This window comes from Aspergillus bombycis (assembly GCF_001792695.1).
Source record: "Aspergillus bombycis strain NRRL26010 chromosome Unknown contig00062, whole genome shotgun sequence".
NCBI lineage: Eukaryota > Fungi > Ascomycota > Eurotiomycetes > Eurotiales > Aspergillaceae > Aspergillus > Aspergillus bombycis.
This window is the reverse complement of record NW_019170064.1, coordinates 132366-149527: the sequence shown is the minus strand read 5'-3', so window position 1 is coordinate 149527 and position 17162 is coordinate 132366. Positions and strand designations below refer to the sequence as shown.

The following is a 17162-nucleotide window of genomic DNA, read 5'->3' as shown; positions in this document are numbered from 1 at the left end:
CCGAGCAAGCCCAGCTTTCTAACGTATGTTCTGACTATGATGGCCTGATTGATCATTACAAACGACCCACATTTGACTTATACCTGCGCTGTAGGGCTGCTGGACCTGCTGCGATGACGAGTAAACTGGACAGAGGGACATTTGGCTAAGCCCGGGACGGTATAGGCATCCCCCTGTTAGGGCACCGATTCACCTCATATAAGGATTGGGATTGCGAAATGGGGTGATATTCCGATCGAATGATCTTGCAGGCGCAGAAGCTCTCTATATATATTGTCACACCCAACCAAATAGAATGGGAAAAGCGCCTCTGGATCCCCAACACGCCCTGGGAAAGCATAAATTTCCCAATGGCTGGTAATACCGGTGACGAGGCGAATGTAACGGTCCGTAACGTACAGCGGTAAAATACATACCCGTGATCGGCTATCTTCCACTGACTACACAAATGATGGTCAGAGATAGTATAAACCATCTTTCTCAATCGGTCGGGTCAGATCACCAGCTCAACCTGTTTAGCTGCATGGACAAGTGGTGGCATGTCAATACGGCGAGACCACGAGGATACTGTCTCTCCGATCTGGAAGTTTAAAGATCTAGATCTTACCCAGTGAGCGATTGGTAGAGAAAGGGATACATCGTTGTCACTCGGCCATTGGATGCCTGCATGCAGTCGAGTCCTCACCTCAGCCGGCTTACATGCCCGAGCAAATGAGTAACCTTCGTGGCCTCGATTTAGGTTTCGGTACAGCGTGGCTGAAAGCATCTGGTGAGCTTCCATGGCTTCAACATATAATAAATCAATCACCCCCTGTTGCCCTCCAACGTTCTCACGCTCAGCATCTCCCCCTATATCAGCAAGACAACTACCATGGCCGACGATAACGAGGCAAGACCCGACGATTACCCTCGGTTGAGTCGCCCTTTTCAGTCCATGAAGGCAGCCTACGATGTTGTCGTCGTTGGCTCTGGTTATGGAGCGGGTGTTGCAGCCAGTCGAATGGCACGAGCGGGAAAGAGCGTCGCAGTGCTGGAACTGGGCTGGGAGTGGCGACGTAAGTGCTCTCTCCGAGTGATATTCTCCAACGTGTGGTCCGAGTCCGATGCGATGACTAGAACTGTCTCGTAGCTGGCGCATACCCATATACTTCAACGCAGTGTCTGAAAGAGCTCAACATTTCTGGGAGTTCAAGTTGGCCGCTTGCAGGCAAGGCTACTCGACTATTTCAATTGATCCTTGGCGACGGACAACACGCTTTCGTCACTCATGGTATGTTGGTACTGTATGGTTCCTAGGGCTCAGCGTACCTAGATATCCCTCGGTGTGAGTGTTCGATGTTGACCGTTCATTTCACGCCCGACAGGGCTTGGTGGTTGCTCGCTTGTAAATGCCGGAGTCTTCCTTGAGGCGGACCAGGGCACATTGCAGTTGAGTTCATGGCCACCAGAAATAAAGGATGACCCCTCCGGGCTTCAGATGTGTATGCGACCCGTGTATTCCATCACCGGACCATTCTTTGAAACTGAGTCAATTAGACTACTCGCGTGCAGCAGACATGCTGCAACCATCGGTGTATCCGGCCGACCATCCTCCCCTAGCAAAATTGGAGCATCTACGCAAGCAAGCTGCGTATCTCGGCAAAGAGCGGAATTTCTACCGAGTGCCGCTGACAACATCCTTTCAGCACGGTCGCAACAACGCGGGCATCACGATACAGCCAAACACTGGATCGGGCAATGAATGCACCGGTCTGAACGATGGATCCAAGCACTCGGTTGTCACCACGTATCTGACAGATGCCTGGTACTGGGGCGCGGAGATCTTCTGCGGCTGTGAGGTGCGGTACGTTGAACAAGCGCCCGATGGCCGCGGATACGTGGTCTACTTTGCCTGGCATGGAAGCGGACGATCAGTATTTAAGGAGGACTTCAAGACTCAACTGTTCTGGGTAAAGGCTGTATGTGCTCTGTCGATGCAGGGTCTGTCACATCAATGATTAATGTTGTTTATATCGGACACAGAACGATCTATGCTTTCTTGGGGCTGGGTCGTTGGGCACAACAGAGATCCTGCTTCGCTCACGGAAGTACGGCTTGCCAACTTCTCCGATGGTCGGCAGAAACCTGTCCAGCAATGGAGATATGTTGGTCTTTGGTGAGCTGCGGTGACCCATATCGGTACTATCTGGCTGATACAACAGACTAGGGTACAACGGGAATGAAGAAATCAAAGGCATCTCAGGAAAGACCTCGGAAACGGGAAACGGACCCGGTCCATTGATCACTGGAGTGATTGATAATCGAGAAACTAATTCGTTGACGGAGACCTTAGCAGGCTATGTCATTGAGGATGGCTGTATTCCAGCGCCCTTTTTGCCAGTCATCCAAGTTATGCTTACACTGCAAAGCCTCAGAGATTGTACTTTACCGATATTTTACAGTCCCGTACAACAGTGGCGTAAGGCCGTCTCCGGTATCAAGTCCCTTATCCTGGGACCCAGAACACTAGGGGGTGCAATCCAGCACACAGCGACATACCTGGTCATGTCTCACGACAGCAATGAATTGACCATGATCTTGATGAATGACAAGCCATGCTTTCGAGGGCCTGCGGAAGGCCGCTCCGAGAATTGCGCTGGTATATTGAATATCCTGCACGACATGGTGAGTCGCACAGGAGCAACAATGGGATTTTCATATTTCTACGGTGAGTACGTGTTCCCCGATTTAAGGCCTCTGCTAAGATATGTTGTAGGCCTTTATAAAGATGAAGTCACAGTTCATCCTCTTGGGGGTGCTAATATGAGCAGAGATGGCACAGGGCGCGAGGGAGTCACAAATCATATCGGACAAGTGTTCATGGGCCATGGAAGTGCGGTCCACCATGGTCTTGTGTGCTGCGATGCATCGGTTGTTCCGACATCTTTGGGTGTTAACCCTCTTGCGACCATAACGGCGCTCGCCGAACGATCACTTGATCACCTTGCTAAAAGCTATAGGTATCGTATCAATATGTCGAGTATGAACGGAAGTCTAGATGCCAGCTCCGAACCAAGCGTATTAAGCCATGATCAGGATAACCCTGAAGATCATACAGATATACGTGAACAGTCCCGCTCAATTGGATGGCAGTTCACGGAGCTATTAGTTGGATACATCAGCACGCAGCGAAAGAATGTGGACTTTGCGGTGTCTGAGGCTTTGGGGCAAAGCGCGTCATCCGCGATGCGGATATTCCTTACCATCGAAATTTGTCGAAAAAGAAGCACGACCGCCAGGACATCTGTTACTGGTAAGAGGCCTACCATACTCAGCCCTGACAAGCTTGAGTACGAGGGTATTTGCACTGGTACCGTGTCCTGCTGTGCGCTGTCGACCGGGACGATGAGGGTTACAGAAGGCAGAGTGCGGTTCTTTGATCAGGCAGAGACAAGCGTAGAGGTAACAACTATGGTATATTCGCTACGTTTACTTTCAGTGGAGGGTACGATCTTTCATCTTGAGGGGTACAAAGCTATTGACTCAACTGTATCATGCTCACCTCGTGAGCTGTGGAAGGCGACAACTGCGATCCATATTCGCATCACTCGAGACGACTCGATGAAGGTAGGAATGGGAGTCCTTCGCATATCCTGGCCCTCGTTTCAACAGCAGATAAAGACATTTCGTACGACAGAGCCATTTGGTTTAGGCGTTCTCTTTTCATTGCTCGTCTTTTTACTATATTTTGCCCTCCAGCTAAGCGTGTTTTTCTTTCGCCCCTTCGTTCCTATGCAGCAGCCTGGGAATTATGCTCGCAATTCCCTCGCACCAAAACGAATACCCTCGACCGAGCTTGAAGTGAAAGCTCAAGATGGTACCACGGTCCTTCTTCAGGTATATGAGCCCTTGGCGGTCACCGAGGAAGGATACATAGACGAGAACCTGGGCAATCCCCCAGTCCTGTTCTTACCTGGAGTCACCGGTGTTGGCGCGAGACATAGCATCTTCGCCCTTCCTTTCCAGCGTTGCAATATGGTTGAGTATTTCACGGCGCGCGGTTCTCGGTGTTACGTATTGACACCACGATGGGGCTGCGATAACAACATCGCAGCGAAATGTACCGTGTATGACTGCCGCTTAGACGTTGCAGCAGCATTGCAACACATTTCTAGTCGGGAGGAGCAAAAGGCTTACGTGGTGGCTCACTGTCAAGGGTCTGTCGCCCTCGCAATGGGGCTGTTGGATGGGACCATTGACCCGACTCAATTGCTCGGTGTCACGGCGAACTCGGTTTTCATTCACCAAATATTCGCTTACTGGAACTCCGTCAAGGCTGCCACGCCAGTCTTGATCCGTCTTTACGAGTCCCTCGCGGGGAGCTTCTTTCCAATTGGCAAGAGTCACGACAACCGTCTTGTCCAAAGGGTGCTCGATGCCGTTCTCCGCTTCTATCCTGTCCGTCGACGTCGAGATCTCTGCACCTCGACTGTATGTCATAGGACATCGTTCGCCTTCGGGCTCTGTTGGAATCATGATAACTTGGATGCCCGCATCCATGAAAATATCGGCCAGTTCTTCTCAGGTACTCACACCAAGATTCTGGAGCATATTACTCGCATGGGCACTCGTGGTGGATGCTTGGATAACCAATTGCGCCCACTTGTCACGTCAGAAAATCTACTGTATCTACAGGGATTGCCAGTGCTGTTCATGACCGGAACTGCGAATGAGGTATTCGATCCGGAGTCAACCCTGCGAGACTACGAGATGCTCCGACGCCGGTTCGGAGAGCATCTGTACCGCAGGTTCCAGGTTGAGGGGTACGGACATTTGGACACCATTGTGGGCAAATCGGCGGTCGAGGATGTCTACTGGAAGGTGGCTGATCATCTCCGATGGTGTATTCAGCATCACGCGTCAAACCTGTCCCCCACATCGAAGTCCAAGCATGTCCACAGTACGAGCGACCAGTAGGAGTGTCGATGATGTCAGTGAAAGCTATTCACAGAGTACACTCGAGATAATTTGGTTGACCTGACCATCAGTCAATTAAAAACTGCCGTCGGTTTAGGGGAGCGGGTATATGAGATATAGTAAGGGCACCGGTAACCGGTATGATATCACGGCGGAGAACATATGGGCCAGAAGCACCAGTATGAAAGGGTTATTGAATTGTATATGCGTACGTCGATTATACAGTGAATTTTCGCGTGCTCAGCTTTCCTACACAAGTAAAGTCTAGTCGGACGCGCGCTTCCGACTCTCTACCTGGGCCCAGGTTCTGTTGCCAGATATACCCTTGCTTGCTTCATACGTCGCAAGTTATAATCGATTGAACGTAGTAGAACTTTGGGTCCAGTTACAGAAAGTATTGTGAAACCATCGACCAGTCGAAATATGAAACACAATTGGTGGCCGCTCCAAGTGAAGTTAAGATGGCTAAAGCTGGATCCATGACAGCTCGCCACAAGGCCACATAGGAAGGACAAATTGAACACGTAAAAGAACTGCGTCGCGTCATGCGATCCAGAACCAGATTCTTTCTACTCCATGTTAGCGTGAGTCAGGTCACATACTTGCAGGAATTGGCCATACCGAGGAAATTTCGTGGCTTCGGTTGCTCCCAGATCGCCTCCAGACGGTCGGCTTCCTCTTTCCCTGACCACAGATCGATTTCTTCTATATTGACGATTGAGGTGCCTTTGACAAACTTGTAGCCGAGGTATAGGGTTCCAAAGATGGGGATAGCGATATAGGGTGGGATGAAGGTCTTTGCACTGAAGTGACCAGGGAAGAAGGCATCAAATCCGTTCAGAAGTGCCATAACAGAGGAGAAGATGACTGAAAAATACGCCAGATACGGCTGGAGTGGCGATTTATACGGGAGGCTGGACCGAGCAACGCCATGATATTTCAACGCCTGGTGGAAACGGAGGTACGTTACCCCAATGGCAGTCCACACAACCAAGGTACTGACGGAGCTCAGGTTACTGATCCAAAAGAAGACCTCAGCGGAGCTCGATGACACATTGAGATACACAAGGAGACTCAGTGCGGTGGTGATGGCGACACAGGCATACGGGACCCCGAACTTTTCATATCGAAGGAACCGCGGTGCCTTGCCATCGAGCGCCGTCGAGTAAAGGACCCGTGTCGAGGCGTAAAAGAAGGAATTGCCGGCCGACACAGCCGAGGACAGAATGACCGCATTGATGATCGACGGCAGTGTTCGAATCCCACCGTTTTGAATGGCGATCACGAAAGGGCTGGCTCCTGCCCCCTTCGCACCGGCTTTTATGGCGTTCAGCAAGCGGTTGTCGCGCGCAGAGACACACATGCCCACGAGGAACACACTGCCAACATAGAATATGGTAATGCGCCAGAACACGCGACGCACCGCCTTGGGGATATTTCGTCGTGGGTTTTCCGTTTCTCCCGCGGCCACCACGACGATCTCGCTTCCACCGTAGCTGAAGATCGCTTGGACAAACACCTTGAGGAAGGCCAGGAAGCGTCCCAGCGCACCGGTCTTGAGATACTCCTCCATGGGGTGGTTCCAATACCGAAATCCGATCCGATCGTGGGTAGGTGCGCCGCCGAGCGTGATGATTAACATGAGCAACATCAGGCCGACAATTGTCGTCAGCTTGATCGCCCCCAGAATGAACTCTACCTCGCCGTAGGTCCGGACGGGCAGGCTATTGACCACTACCATGGGTACAAAAAGAATCGTGATCCAGACCGCCGGCGATACGGAGTTAGGCCAGTATTCAATGACCATCGCGGCAGCACTGATTTCAATGGGCACGCCAATGGCAAACTGATACCAATAGTTCCAGCCCAGTGCAAAACCAAGGGCTTCATCCACGAATCTCGCCGCGTAGATAGGGACAGCACCTGGCAGAGGCAGCCAAGTGGCCATCTCTCCCATGCTGTTAATCACGGCGTAGAGATCCAAGCCGCCAAGAGCAAACGCCAGGGTCATCGACAGTGGTCCTGACAGCGAGAGCACTTGGCCCGTGCCGACAAACAGACCCGTTCCAATAGCGCCAGAGAGCGCTAGGAATTGGACATGGCGGGATTTCAGACGACGTTGCAAGGTTCCGACATTCTTGTGTTCCGGAGTGGGCTTTACTGGCGCAAGAATGTCCCCATCTTGTTTCTCAACATGATTGACTCTCTCAATCTCAGAATCACCTTTACTTGGTGGAAGCATTGGATATGATCGTAGAATACGAAGACTTGAAAGTAGGGCTTTGTGTCTTGCGCTTGCAAGGGCCGGTGGAGCGACAATCAACAGGCATCATCCACTGATCGGGCGTGAATGCAAGTGAAGGCCATCGCGGGGTAAAGGCCAAGAGCAACGCACGCCATGCATAAGACCCGAGTAACCAAGAGTATTATTAGTCGAATATGCACTACGCCTTACGTTGTGCAGTGATCATCGCGGCTCGTACCGGATTGCGTCGGGTAGGGTTCTTTTCCCAGCCATTCAACTCCCAATGTCAGCCCTAGTGAATAATTCTGCCCAGTGCATTCCTCAGAAGCACCCCAGTCTGCTTCTCAGAGCAGTACCAAGATTGAAAAAAAAAAAAATTCACAAATCAAATGACAGGAAGTCCTCAGATAACCACTCGGTCCATACGCTCCGCATATCTGTTCCTAGCTGGGGAGCCTTCCCTTCCGCTAGCTACCTTCTCCGGGCGATCAGGTTTGAATTCTGGTCGGCATATGGATCCTAACATAGCCGGGGCAATGTCCCCATGTTCAGGCAGCGTCTACTGGGGTGCTGGGTAGTAGTACAACTCTTGGCTTCATGGATAAGGCTGAACTGTGACCAGGAAGTGGTAATGCCGAAGATGCTCCGAACCAGATAGATCTGAAACCACGGGAGTCGGGGGGGATTTCAGATTGAGACGGAGGATGATCCCCATAATCTCCCCCTTTTTCCGTTTCATATCTGTTGATTGGGACCTGCTCATACTCTCCAGGCTCAAGCCTTCGGTAAGCTCTCCCATGCCATGTTCCGTTCCCCCCACAAGTTCCTTGAGGCCTGATCAAAACTTACGCTTTAGGTTCAACTCCACAACGAGGTTTACTAGGTGGTGGGCCCTGTCATGACTCAAGAGAGCAATGGATATCACATCGCCGGGGCCATTCCTCCATCACCTGATCGTCATGCTCCCAATGCCTGGCTCAAACCTGGTTTAATTATTTCTCCTGAGCCAAGAGGCTTCACATCGTAGATCCGGCCTCAGGTATTGCAGTGGAGGAGCACGACAGGACTGGTTGTCTGAAAATGTCTCATATTCATGTTAGTCCCTCAAGCAGATGACTGACAAGTGCCCTAGTCGCTCCAAGCCCTTCTTGGCGCTAAGGGGTCCTGTGTTTCGAAATACCGGGATAAGTATAAATAAACGGTGACCGGGGCCCCCAGATGAAGGGTGCAACAAGCAATCATCACCTTCCATTCGACCACCATGGCGTCCAAGAAACAGATCATTCCTATCCTTCTGTTGTCGGCAATTCAGGCCTCTGCAGTACCAGCCCCGCAAGCTACTTCCGGTGCTCAGCCAATATCATTCACGGCTAATCCGAATGTTGGCCCCGGCGGAGCGAGCTACAAGGACTCCGACCATTTTCGCCTCTATTCGTCGGACCAGAGCAATGCGGACGGGGTTTTAACCATGCTGGAAGCTGCCTATAGTTGCTATGTCGGTGACCTCGGGTGGACGACCTCGGGGATCCCATATAACGCGGACCCCAACACAGTGACGACCCTGTGGAAGGAAAATGTCTACGAAGTAAATGATCTGGGCGGTGCCGCAGGCGTGCTGAAGTCTGACCCCAGCACCGGTCTCAGCTGGTTGGAGGTGATTCCATCTTCCCTCGCAGATCCGAGAGTCACCGTCCATGAGTATGGACATGCCCTCACCTATCACAGTCGGACCTGGGTGGACCAGACTGCGACAGGTGCATGGTGGGAAACGGTCGCCAATTGGGTGGCGGATACATTCATCACCTCTCCACTATGTGCGAAGGCACGGTCCAACTACAACCAACAGACCGGTGATACCATGATCGAGCTGAACAAAGTGATCGGAGATTCCTTCCAGGTCATCGTGGATGGCTCAACGGGGAGTGGGAACTACTACCAGGCGTGGCCGTTCTTGACATATTTGACTAACAACCCGGACAACTATGAGGCCCTGGGCAGCGATGTGGTTCGCCAGCTGTTCCAGCAATATGAGAAGGGCAGCAATGAGACGCCTCTCCATACCCTTGCGCGCGTTTCGGCGTCTGCATCCGTGCAGGAGATTGTCGGTCGCTATTGGGCTCGCATGGCTTATGTGGACATCGGCCACACAATTGCTCAGAAAGCATTCCTCAGCCAAAGGAGCGACCTCAACTACGCGAATACTGATTCCCAAGGCGATGGTACCTATGTGGTCCAGTCTTCTCGCAAGCCTCAGTATATGGGTGCCAACATCATCCCCCTCCGCAATACCGGAGCTGGCAACGTTCAAGTGAGCATTACCGCCAGCGGAGTATTCACTGCAACGCTGGCTATCCGTAACACCAACACAGGCGCTGTTCGGTATGTCGCGCTCGAGAATGGGTCGGGCTCGGCTGTGGTTGCCAGGAATGAAGAAGCCAGCGTCGTGATTGCCAACACTCCCAAGAGACTCTACCAGTATGATGCCTTCAAGCTCACCGAGGAGGTGCAGCAAGGGCTGGACTACACCCTCAAGATCTCCGGCGCCACTGCGTAAGGCACTGCGGAATCAACGTCAACCACGGGGTCAATCGGATACTAGGGCCTACCTTCCTTTTATGGTTAACTTTAGTTGTACATATGTGTCGAATGCTTCTTTAATTTTGAGTGCACTTCATTTCGTTCATCAGCGTCTGACGGCAGTGTTCTTGTTCGCGGCACCCGAACACGCCCCTGCCTCTTACGGTCAACCCTTTGCATCCCACAGAAGAAGGAAGGTGCAAGACAGCAGGAAGGCTTGTATAAGTATAGGAGTAGCTCCAGTTTGTGGTATGCGACATAACTACCATCCTCCACATCCATTCTCGTTTCGCTTGAGCTTGGCGAGTAAAGCTTTCTACTACAACAAGCTTCGTAAGCTGCATGCCCATTGCGTTCTAAGTTGAAACTAATAATCCAGAACAGCCACTAAGCTTCCAGATACAATCCGCTATGTAAGTAGGACAAAGGCCATCATCACTGGATGCTGTCTTATGGGTTGAAGGTGCCACTATATCGAGGAGCAATATTCGTGCGGCTGCAAGCATCACGGTCCATTTATCCAATGTGAAGATAGACAAGGTTCAAACTCCAAGTGTGTTCGCGCTGGCCCACCTGAGCCCCGGCCAGTGGGCTGCTACTGCCCTGACCATCTTGTGGCAAGGAGGGCAACGGTGGTATATGACCATCCGAACGGGCCATACTGGCCAGTTGGAGGTGGCCACGGCGGCGGGGGCGCTGAGGGCAACCAGCAGGAGGAGGAAGGGGAAGAGAAACAACAGGAGGAGCAGGAGGAGGAAGCAGAGGAAGCGGATGATATTGATGATCCTTTAGCCCAGATCGTATTTATTTAGTACCGATCACGGTACAGAAATGTGTGCTTACACCATCATAGGATCGATGGAATCAATTGATGCTGTAGCTCCCCTTTCATTCGACCAAGGCACCACCTCCCTCCGGCCAAGAGTCTTGGTACCGCCCCTGGGAGAACGTATTCACGATGCAAGCACTGGAAAGAGAGGCCGAGAACTTCAAAAAAGAAGGGACGAGAGCATTACTCTTTGATGTTCACCTGGTTCATTCTATCCAAGCCACTCGAACAACAGTTTGTTTCACATGGCGTCAGGTACAGCATATCGGTGCGAGAAGCCGTGCAGGGAGACCCTGGATTTCTACCTCAGTCCAGATGATTCCAAGCCCGCGATGATGGTATACAAAGCTCCCCCTCATAAGAAATCCGGAATCAAGCCCAGATATACACCTCTGTTTGATCGGCTCCCACTCGAAATCCTCCACTTAATCTTGCTCAATCTCGATCTACCCAGTCTCGGGAGGTTGCGTCGAGTCAGTTCAAGAGGAAGGCGTTTAGTCGAATCGCTTCCGGCGTACTCTTTGTTGAGGGACTTGGCCTCCGACACGCTCCGTATGATGGATATTACCAAGTGCGCATCATATTTTTCCATCGGTCGGCTTTTCACTGAGTTCTGCCATCCCTGGTGCCGGACCTGTACCGACTTCGGCCCTTTTCTTTATTTCCCGACCCTAAGCCGTTCATGTTATAAATGCAGTTATCTCCGGCCCGAGTACGAAGTAGCTCACATGCGTGATATCTGTTTAAAGTTCGCATTGACTCTAGGGGATCTTCATCGCTTAAACCTCCCCATCATTTACCATCCTGAACAGCCTCCACACCACGTAATGGATGTTGCTCGAGCAAAGGCTGTGGGTATAGAGCTCCATGGGGGTGAGAAGGAAATGGAGCGGGCTTACCAAAATCGACGGAAGGGGCATGAAAGAGACTACCAACGCCGGGTTAGGGAATAGTAAAAGCACCGGCGTGAAGGAGCCCACACTGGTGGACGACCCCGGCGCCGGTGGAATCCTGCACCACTGGCGGAGAAGGAGGACGAACCTTCATGGAGACTGCAGGCGTCAGCATCATTTCCATACTGGGACTTTCGGACACGAACATTGGAACCCGGCACGTACTGTAGGGCTTGCACGTATCACTGGGAGGAGGGCAATGCAGATGACTGGAGACGCATGGAAACCATTTTCCACCCACACCCCCCTAGCAGAGAGGCCTATTATCGAGCATTCTTGGAGGCTGATTTACCTCAACATTTTCGGAACTGTGTGGCAGTGAAGGAGAATTATAACTTCCGGGTCGAACGTTTGAGCCTCGCGGAGAGGTTGTTTAAACGGGGTGGGACTGACTTTGTTGTTGGACCCAGGAATAAACCTGATTCCTAATAGCAATGACAGATCTTTTCACGCGTTGACATGGGAGGCCTTAGGGTGCAGCCAAGGTGTTAGTCTAGCCACTGAGTAAAACATCAGCTGTGATGCATGTTCAACCAACCACTCTTCCAGTACGTAGTATATAGCCGCTATCATGGCATGGAAGATGACCCACAGCGGGACTCCTGATCGTCCGTTTGCTGGACCCGCACTGGACCAGCGGGCTTCATCTTGTAAGAATATATATACGTGTCCGGATGGCTGCCTTCTGAAGTCCTTTTGATATGCCAGAGAATATCTCGACATTATGACAACCACGCCTCAAAGCTACGCTACCTTCTCTATAGAATCAGGATGTCTTTGCTTCGGCGAACTACACAACATATGGCTCGGCAGCTCGGTGCCTATCCAAAGGTTCCCTAGCACTCAGCCTGACTGGTCTGGAACCGTGAAAGTACATCATTTGAAATTCAACATTCCGGCGCAAAATGGCAGATGGAAAGCGTTCCAACTGGTAGATATTGAGACCAAAATAGTTTCGGGCTGGTTTCTATCACACTCCAACGTCGATCCTAGCGAGGAGATTGGGCGGATCCTCCGCGTTTCCGGTTCTCCTTACGAGCCCGACTCTGGGAATACCTTGAACGATGACAAGACCAGTGCTGCGGGTGTGCTGACTATCAATCGGTATGACTGGGGCTATCACGATGCTCGCAGACGGGATGAGATCAATGACCAGTTGGACGGGCCAGATCTGGAGCATAAAAGAGCGGATGTCGAGCCTTCTGAGTCGGTTGGGGTTGTGGACTACACACAAGCGAAGAACCAAGTTGCAGCTTGGAGGGCACAATCGCCGGATAGACGGCGCGGATGTGCCGCTGGAGTGTGGATGCGAATCCCAGTGGCAGAGTACAAGTTCGGCCGATTTGGTTTCAACAGGGACCGTGCTGCTCACTCCTTTCTTTTCTTCTCCGGCGGCACTGATTTCACTCAGACATCGTTTGCTGGGCACAGTCACCCTCTACGGAAACCAGAGACACATGTCGACCGATTTGAGCGGCAGCTTCGGGAGGGCTTCGACTTCTCGGGGCTACAGTTACTGCATATGCATTCAGCGCCTCCGGACGATGCCGACATGATTTCTCTTTGCCCACCACCCCCACCAGAGTCAGCTTGCCTTGGACCATATCCTCTGGGAGAGCATGTCTTTCGAGCTCAGGAACTTGAGGCTTTACGACTTCACCCATTTATGCCGCATGTGCCTCCGGATATAGCCACCAGCGGCGGCGTCCCTCTCGAAACCAGCTCGCAGCAAAATCAAAATCTTGCAGTTTTGGTCGACCCATGGAAGGGTCACGTAGTAGACCTGGTCAATGAACTTATCCTAAGCTATCTGGAGCGGGTTGTTCTTCCCTCTTTATCGTTCAGGACGCCTTCGCGGATCGCCGACGCTCTATTCGGAAAGCCCACGGCGGGAAAGTTACTGAATGTCTATGGCCACTGCTGCTTAACACAAGCCCATACGGCGCCAGTCCCTACCTTCGATGCGGACTACGTGAGTCGTAAGATCCAGCATTTTCTGGAGTCTCGGGTCGCAGGTCAGCCAGTGATCATTGAAGCGGAGTCTCTCGGTGGAATTTCTCGACTCCTCACATACCTGATCTCGGAGGTCCTCGAGGTGTCCAGCAATGCCGCAATTTGTAGCCAGCGTTATGGCATCGTGCCCGCTGACGTCCGGATCAGTGTCTACGGCGACCAAGAACTGTACGATGTCTTCCAATATTCCACTGTCCTGTGGAACGGGCGAGAGGAAGCTCCGTCTCATTCTGCCCAGACATGAATGCCAGCATATTGTTACCTGCAACCGTTGTCGATAGTCTAGAAGTTACCGTTAAGGCTGTGACATCAGCGACTGAGGAATGGTAGTACATCTCATCTCACACAGTAAAGCCTACCGCTTTATTATTAGCGCGGTGGTGTATAGCCCTCTCGAATATTCCAGCAGAAGCTCAAGACTCAACTTGAACTTTTGGGTGTGTAGATTGTACTCATGCAATTCACCGCCCATATGCACGCCGAGACCCCCATATCATTGAAATATCACAATGATATCTCTCGAATGCTCAATTTTTCGTTACGCTGTCGGTGGCTTGGGAGATACATCAAGTCATCTGTGGCATGGTGGCTGCCGAAGGTCTCGCTCTATAGATGCATTTTCTGGATCCTCCGCAGCTGCCGGAAGCCATATCGCGAAAGAAACGCGATGGCGACCAGACAGGATGAAACCAGTGCTGCAAAGGCCGTGCCGCTCTCTTCGAAGTAGTTGACGACATTCATGCCGTACCAGCCCGCTACGAGCGTTGCCACGGCCATTCCTAACATTAGGATCTCAATCTTGGCTTCCAGCACCATGATCTGGTTGCGTCGCACGTCCAGCATCGACTGTATACTCTCTTCCGTCTGTTGAATTGTTCCCATTAGGCTCGCCGCTTCCTGGACGACCGCATCACTCGCCTTGTAGTACGCCTCCAGCAAGTATTCCACATCCTGATGGTCCTCCACGTGGTGGGGCTTTCCGGCTTGCTTGTCGCTGAGGTACATCCCGGCCATATCCTCGTCCGTATTCAACACGTCTTGGACCGCACTGCGGACCTGCCGCGCGCGCTTTTCGGTCGCTGCGAGTTTTCGCACGAGCTCTAACAATGTTCGAAGATTCGAATGGATCTCGCCTTCTTCCTTATCCACCATTCGTAGGGTCTTCATAACTTGATCCTTGGTTAGCACATATTCCGCTTCGAGGGTGGAGGTGACCGCCGCCAATGCCGCCTCGAGGACGCGCAGTTCGTACGGCAAGCCCACGGACACTCCCAAGCCGGGGTCCCCGCGTAGTTTCGACTCCAGATCACGGAGGAAGACGCGTGAGATCGTATCGGGTTCTTGTGTGGGCGTTGGTTCTATGTGGAAGACCAGCATCTGGTCGGCTTGCACCAGCAGCCGTAGATTGAACATATGGATCAGCAGGGTGGATTCTCGGATGAGGAGATGTGGGAAGCCATCCGATGGGACATCAAGTGTGCGCAGATCGCGTGCGCTTAGGCCAAATTGGTTGACCATGTCGAGCTTCGTCAGCCGGTTGAAGGGCATCGCCACGCCATGGCCATTGTAGCGCGTGTATTGCATGTCCGTGTTCCCACTCAGCTGCGTTCGCGAAAAGCTAAGCGATAAATCAAACAACCGTTGCCTTTGAGGTGTATCATGGTGATTTGGATCGGGCTGAGAGTGGATCGGTCGAAACGGGTGAATTATCCTGAAGCCCAGATTCTGGCCGGGTGGAGTTGCGCGGGGATTTGGTTGGTGCCATAATTGGGCTGCGCTCCGAGCCTCTGGGATAATCGAGAAGTGAAGTACTTTGGGGACTGCTCTCCGGATGTGCGAAGAACAACTAGTGGAGATCAGCATTGCGTTGGTATCCCGTGCGTGAACGGGAACGTCAAGTTAATCCTCGGTTGAGGAGAGAGTGAAAGAGGAAGAAAGACATTGTATAACTAGGGACGGAGTAATTCGTCGGAAAGTAAACAACACGGCATATGCACGTGACACCGGTTGACGCCGGCATTGTGTTTTGTTTACTATCCCCGATCGTGTCTTCAGAAAAATCCGAAAAATTCATCGGAAAATAAAATCTTCATAATACATTCTTTGATAGAGAAGTGCAAATTTTTCTCAGAATTATGAACCCCTTAATGTTACGAAATTTGCCCTTCTAAATAAGTTGGGCGTTGTACTAGTTCCGTAGCTGCGACATATATATTCTAGTAGGATATCCGAGTGAGGGGGGTTGACCATATCTCAAGCCTGACTAGCACCTTCAATGGTGGAAAAAAAAGTCTCAAAAATACTTTTGGGAATAGAAAGATATCCCGTAAGCTCTTTAGAATTTTATCGGAACTGTTGAAGGTGATGAAAGGCCTCTCATCGTCGAGAAGGGGGATTTTCTTGTTCTCGGAACACCGGGGTAGAGCCCCAGCGATTACTAAGATTCGAGTTGGAATCAATTGTTGAGAGGCTCCGACCTTACAGCATGACTCCCTAGTTCTGCTTCTGGCCCATATTCAGGATCTTCCAGACAGCTACACACGGAACTCCGAGGGCGATAACCGCGGTCGTCGCGATACAACTATACTTTTGGCTGTCCCTCCACGAGTGGTTGATGGCGGTTCGAACTTCCGAGCCCAATAGATATGTTCTCGCTGTGAGATAGCTACCGAGATAGATCTTTCTGGAACCGCTCTCTCATTTGAAGCTGACAGACCGGGCTTTTCAGGATCCGGTACAGGTGTCGTGCTCCCCTGCGCTGGCTGGTTGAACAGGATTGAGTGAAGCAGCACCTACCATGGCGAGCTTCCGATTTCCAACCTATTGCACGAATGCTCAAAACGACAAAAAGAAAAACGAATTGAAAAGGAGGAAAATGGCGACCCTCGTTGAATCTCGTAGTGGAGGCTCAAGACACGAGTGAAGTACGTGACAGCCCAATGGTGGACCATAGGATATGCTGTCGTCGTAGAAAGACATCGACAACCTGGCGTAGCACCGGCGAAACGTCGAAAATGTGGTACCAGGCGCAAAGATGCGCTTTCCATCTCACTATTTGTCTTGGCCGTGGGTTGGCCTCCATTGTACTACTAGTACTCCTGTACAGGGATAACTCGATTCTGGACACGGTCGGGGCCGTGCAGGAGCCTATCAAAACGCGCGAGAACGTATCAATCTAATCTGATAATCAAAATTTCCTTGATCCGCACGTGAGGCAGGCTCTCACCATAGACGACACTAACCACCAAGTTTGGCGCCATCCGGTACTAACTTATGCAAGATTACGAACAAGCATCTGGCCCTGGCGGCTGATGTCCGGTGAACACGCGGGTGGCAGCCTGGAGTAGCTTCTGAACAATCCTGGGAAGTTGTTATTGATATAGCTAACCTATTCGACATAGAATAACAATTTCCCTCTGGATGGCATCACATAATGAAAGTAAGCAAACGAAAAAAAAAAAAAAAAAAAAGCCGGTCTTATCAGAAGCAAGGTATGATGAAGCTGTCTAGTAGTAGTCCTCTTCATTCATGTCATCATCATCCATATCGTCGTCATCCGACCCATCAACTTGCACCACCTGGGCTGCTG

The 17162-nt window shown here is 51.5% G+C and overlaps 5 protein-coding genes across 5 annotated transcripts; 3 read left to right on the top strand and 2 right to left on the bottom strand.

Annotated features, from left to right (window-relative positions):
* Positions 1–871: 871 nt before the first annotated feature.
* ABOM_008020 (uncharacterized protein) lies at positions 872–4956 on the top strand (the record flags this gene model as incomplete). Its single annotated transcript, XM_022535149.1, has 7 exons — positions 872–1055; positions 1130–1270; positions 1365–1481; positions 1537–1958; positions 2023–2155; positions 2207–2707; positions 2756–4956. 7 exons carry the CDS (start codon positions 872–874, stop codon positions 4954–4956), a joined length of 3699 nt encoding a protein of 1232 aa, XP_022387713.1.
* A 589-nt stretch (positions 4957–5545) lies between these two features.
* On the bottom strand, positions 5546–7198 carry ABOM_008019 (proline-specific permease; the record flags this gene model as incomplete). Its single annotated transcript, XM_022535148.1, has 1 exon — positions 5546–7198. The coding sequence occupies one exon, from the start codon at positions 7196–7198 to the stop codon at positions 5546–5548; it is 1653 nt and encodes a 550-aa protein (XP_022387707.1).
* Positions 7199–8462: 1264 nt separating this feature from the next.
* ABOM_008018 (uncharacterized protein) lies at positions 8463–9755 on the top strand (the record flags this gene model as incomplete). The annotated part of the gene is made up of 1 exon (XM_022535147.1): positions 8463–9755. The coding sequence occupies one exon, from the start codon at positions 8463–8465 to the stop codon at positions 9753–9755; it is 1293 nt and encodes a 430-aa protein (XP_022387706.1).
* Positions 9756–12284: 2529 nt separating this feature from the next.
* ABOM_008017 (uncharacterized protein) lies at positions 12285–13817 on the top strand (the record flags this gene model as incomplete). Its single annotated transcript, XM_022535146.1, has 1 exon — positions 12285–13817. The coding sequence occupies one exon, from the start codon at positions 12285–12287 to the stop codon at positions 13815–13817; it is 1533 nt and encodes a 510-aa protein (XP_022387701.1).
* Positions 13818–14179: 362 nt separating this feature from the next.
* ABOM_008016 (CorA family magnesium transporter) lies at positions 14180–15436 on the bottom strand (the record flags this gene model as incomplete). The annotated part of the gene is made up of 1 exon (XM_022535145.1): positions 14180–15436. One exon carries the CDS (start codon positions 15434–15436, stop codon positions 14180–14182), a length of 1257 nt encoding a protein of 418 aa, XP_022387700.1.
* Positions 15437–17162: the final 1726 nt, after the last annotated feature.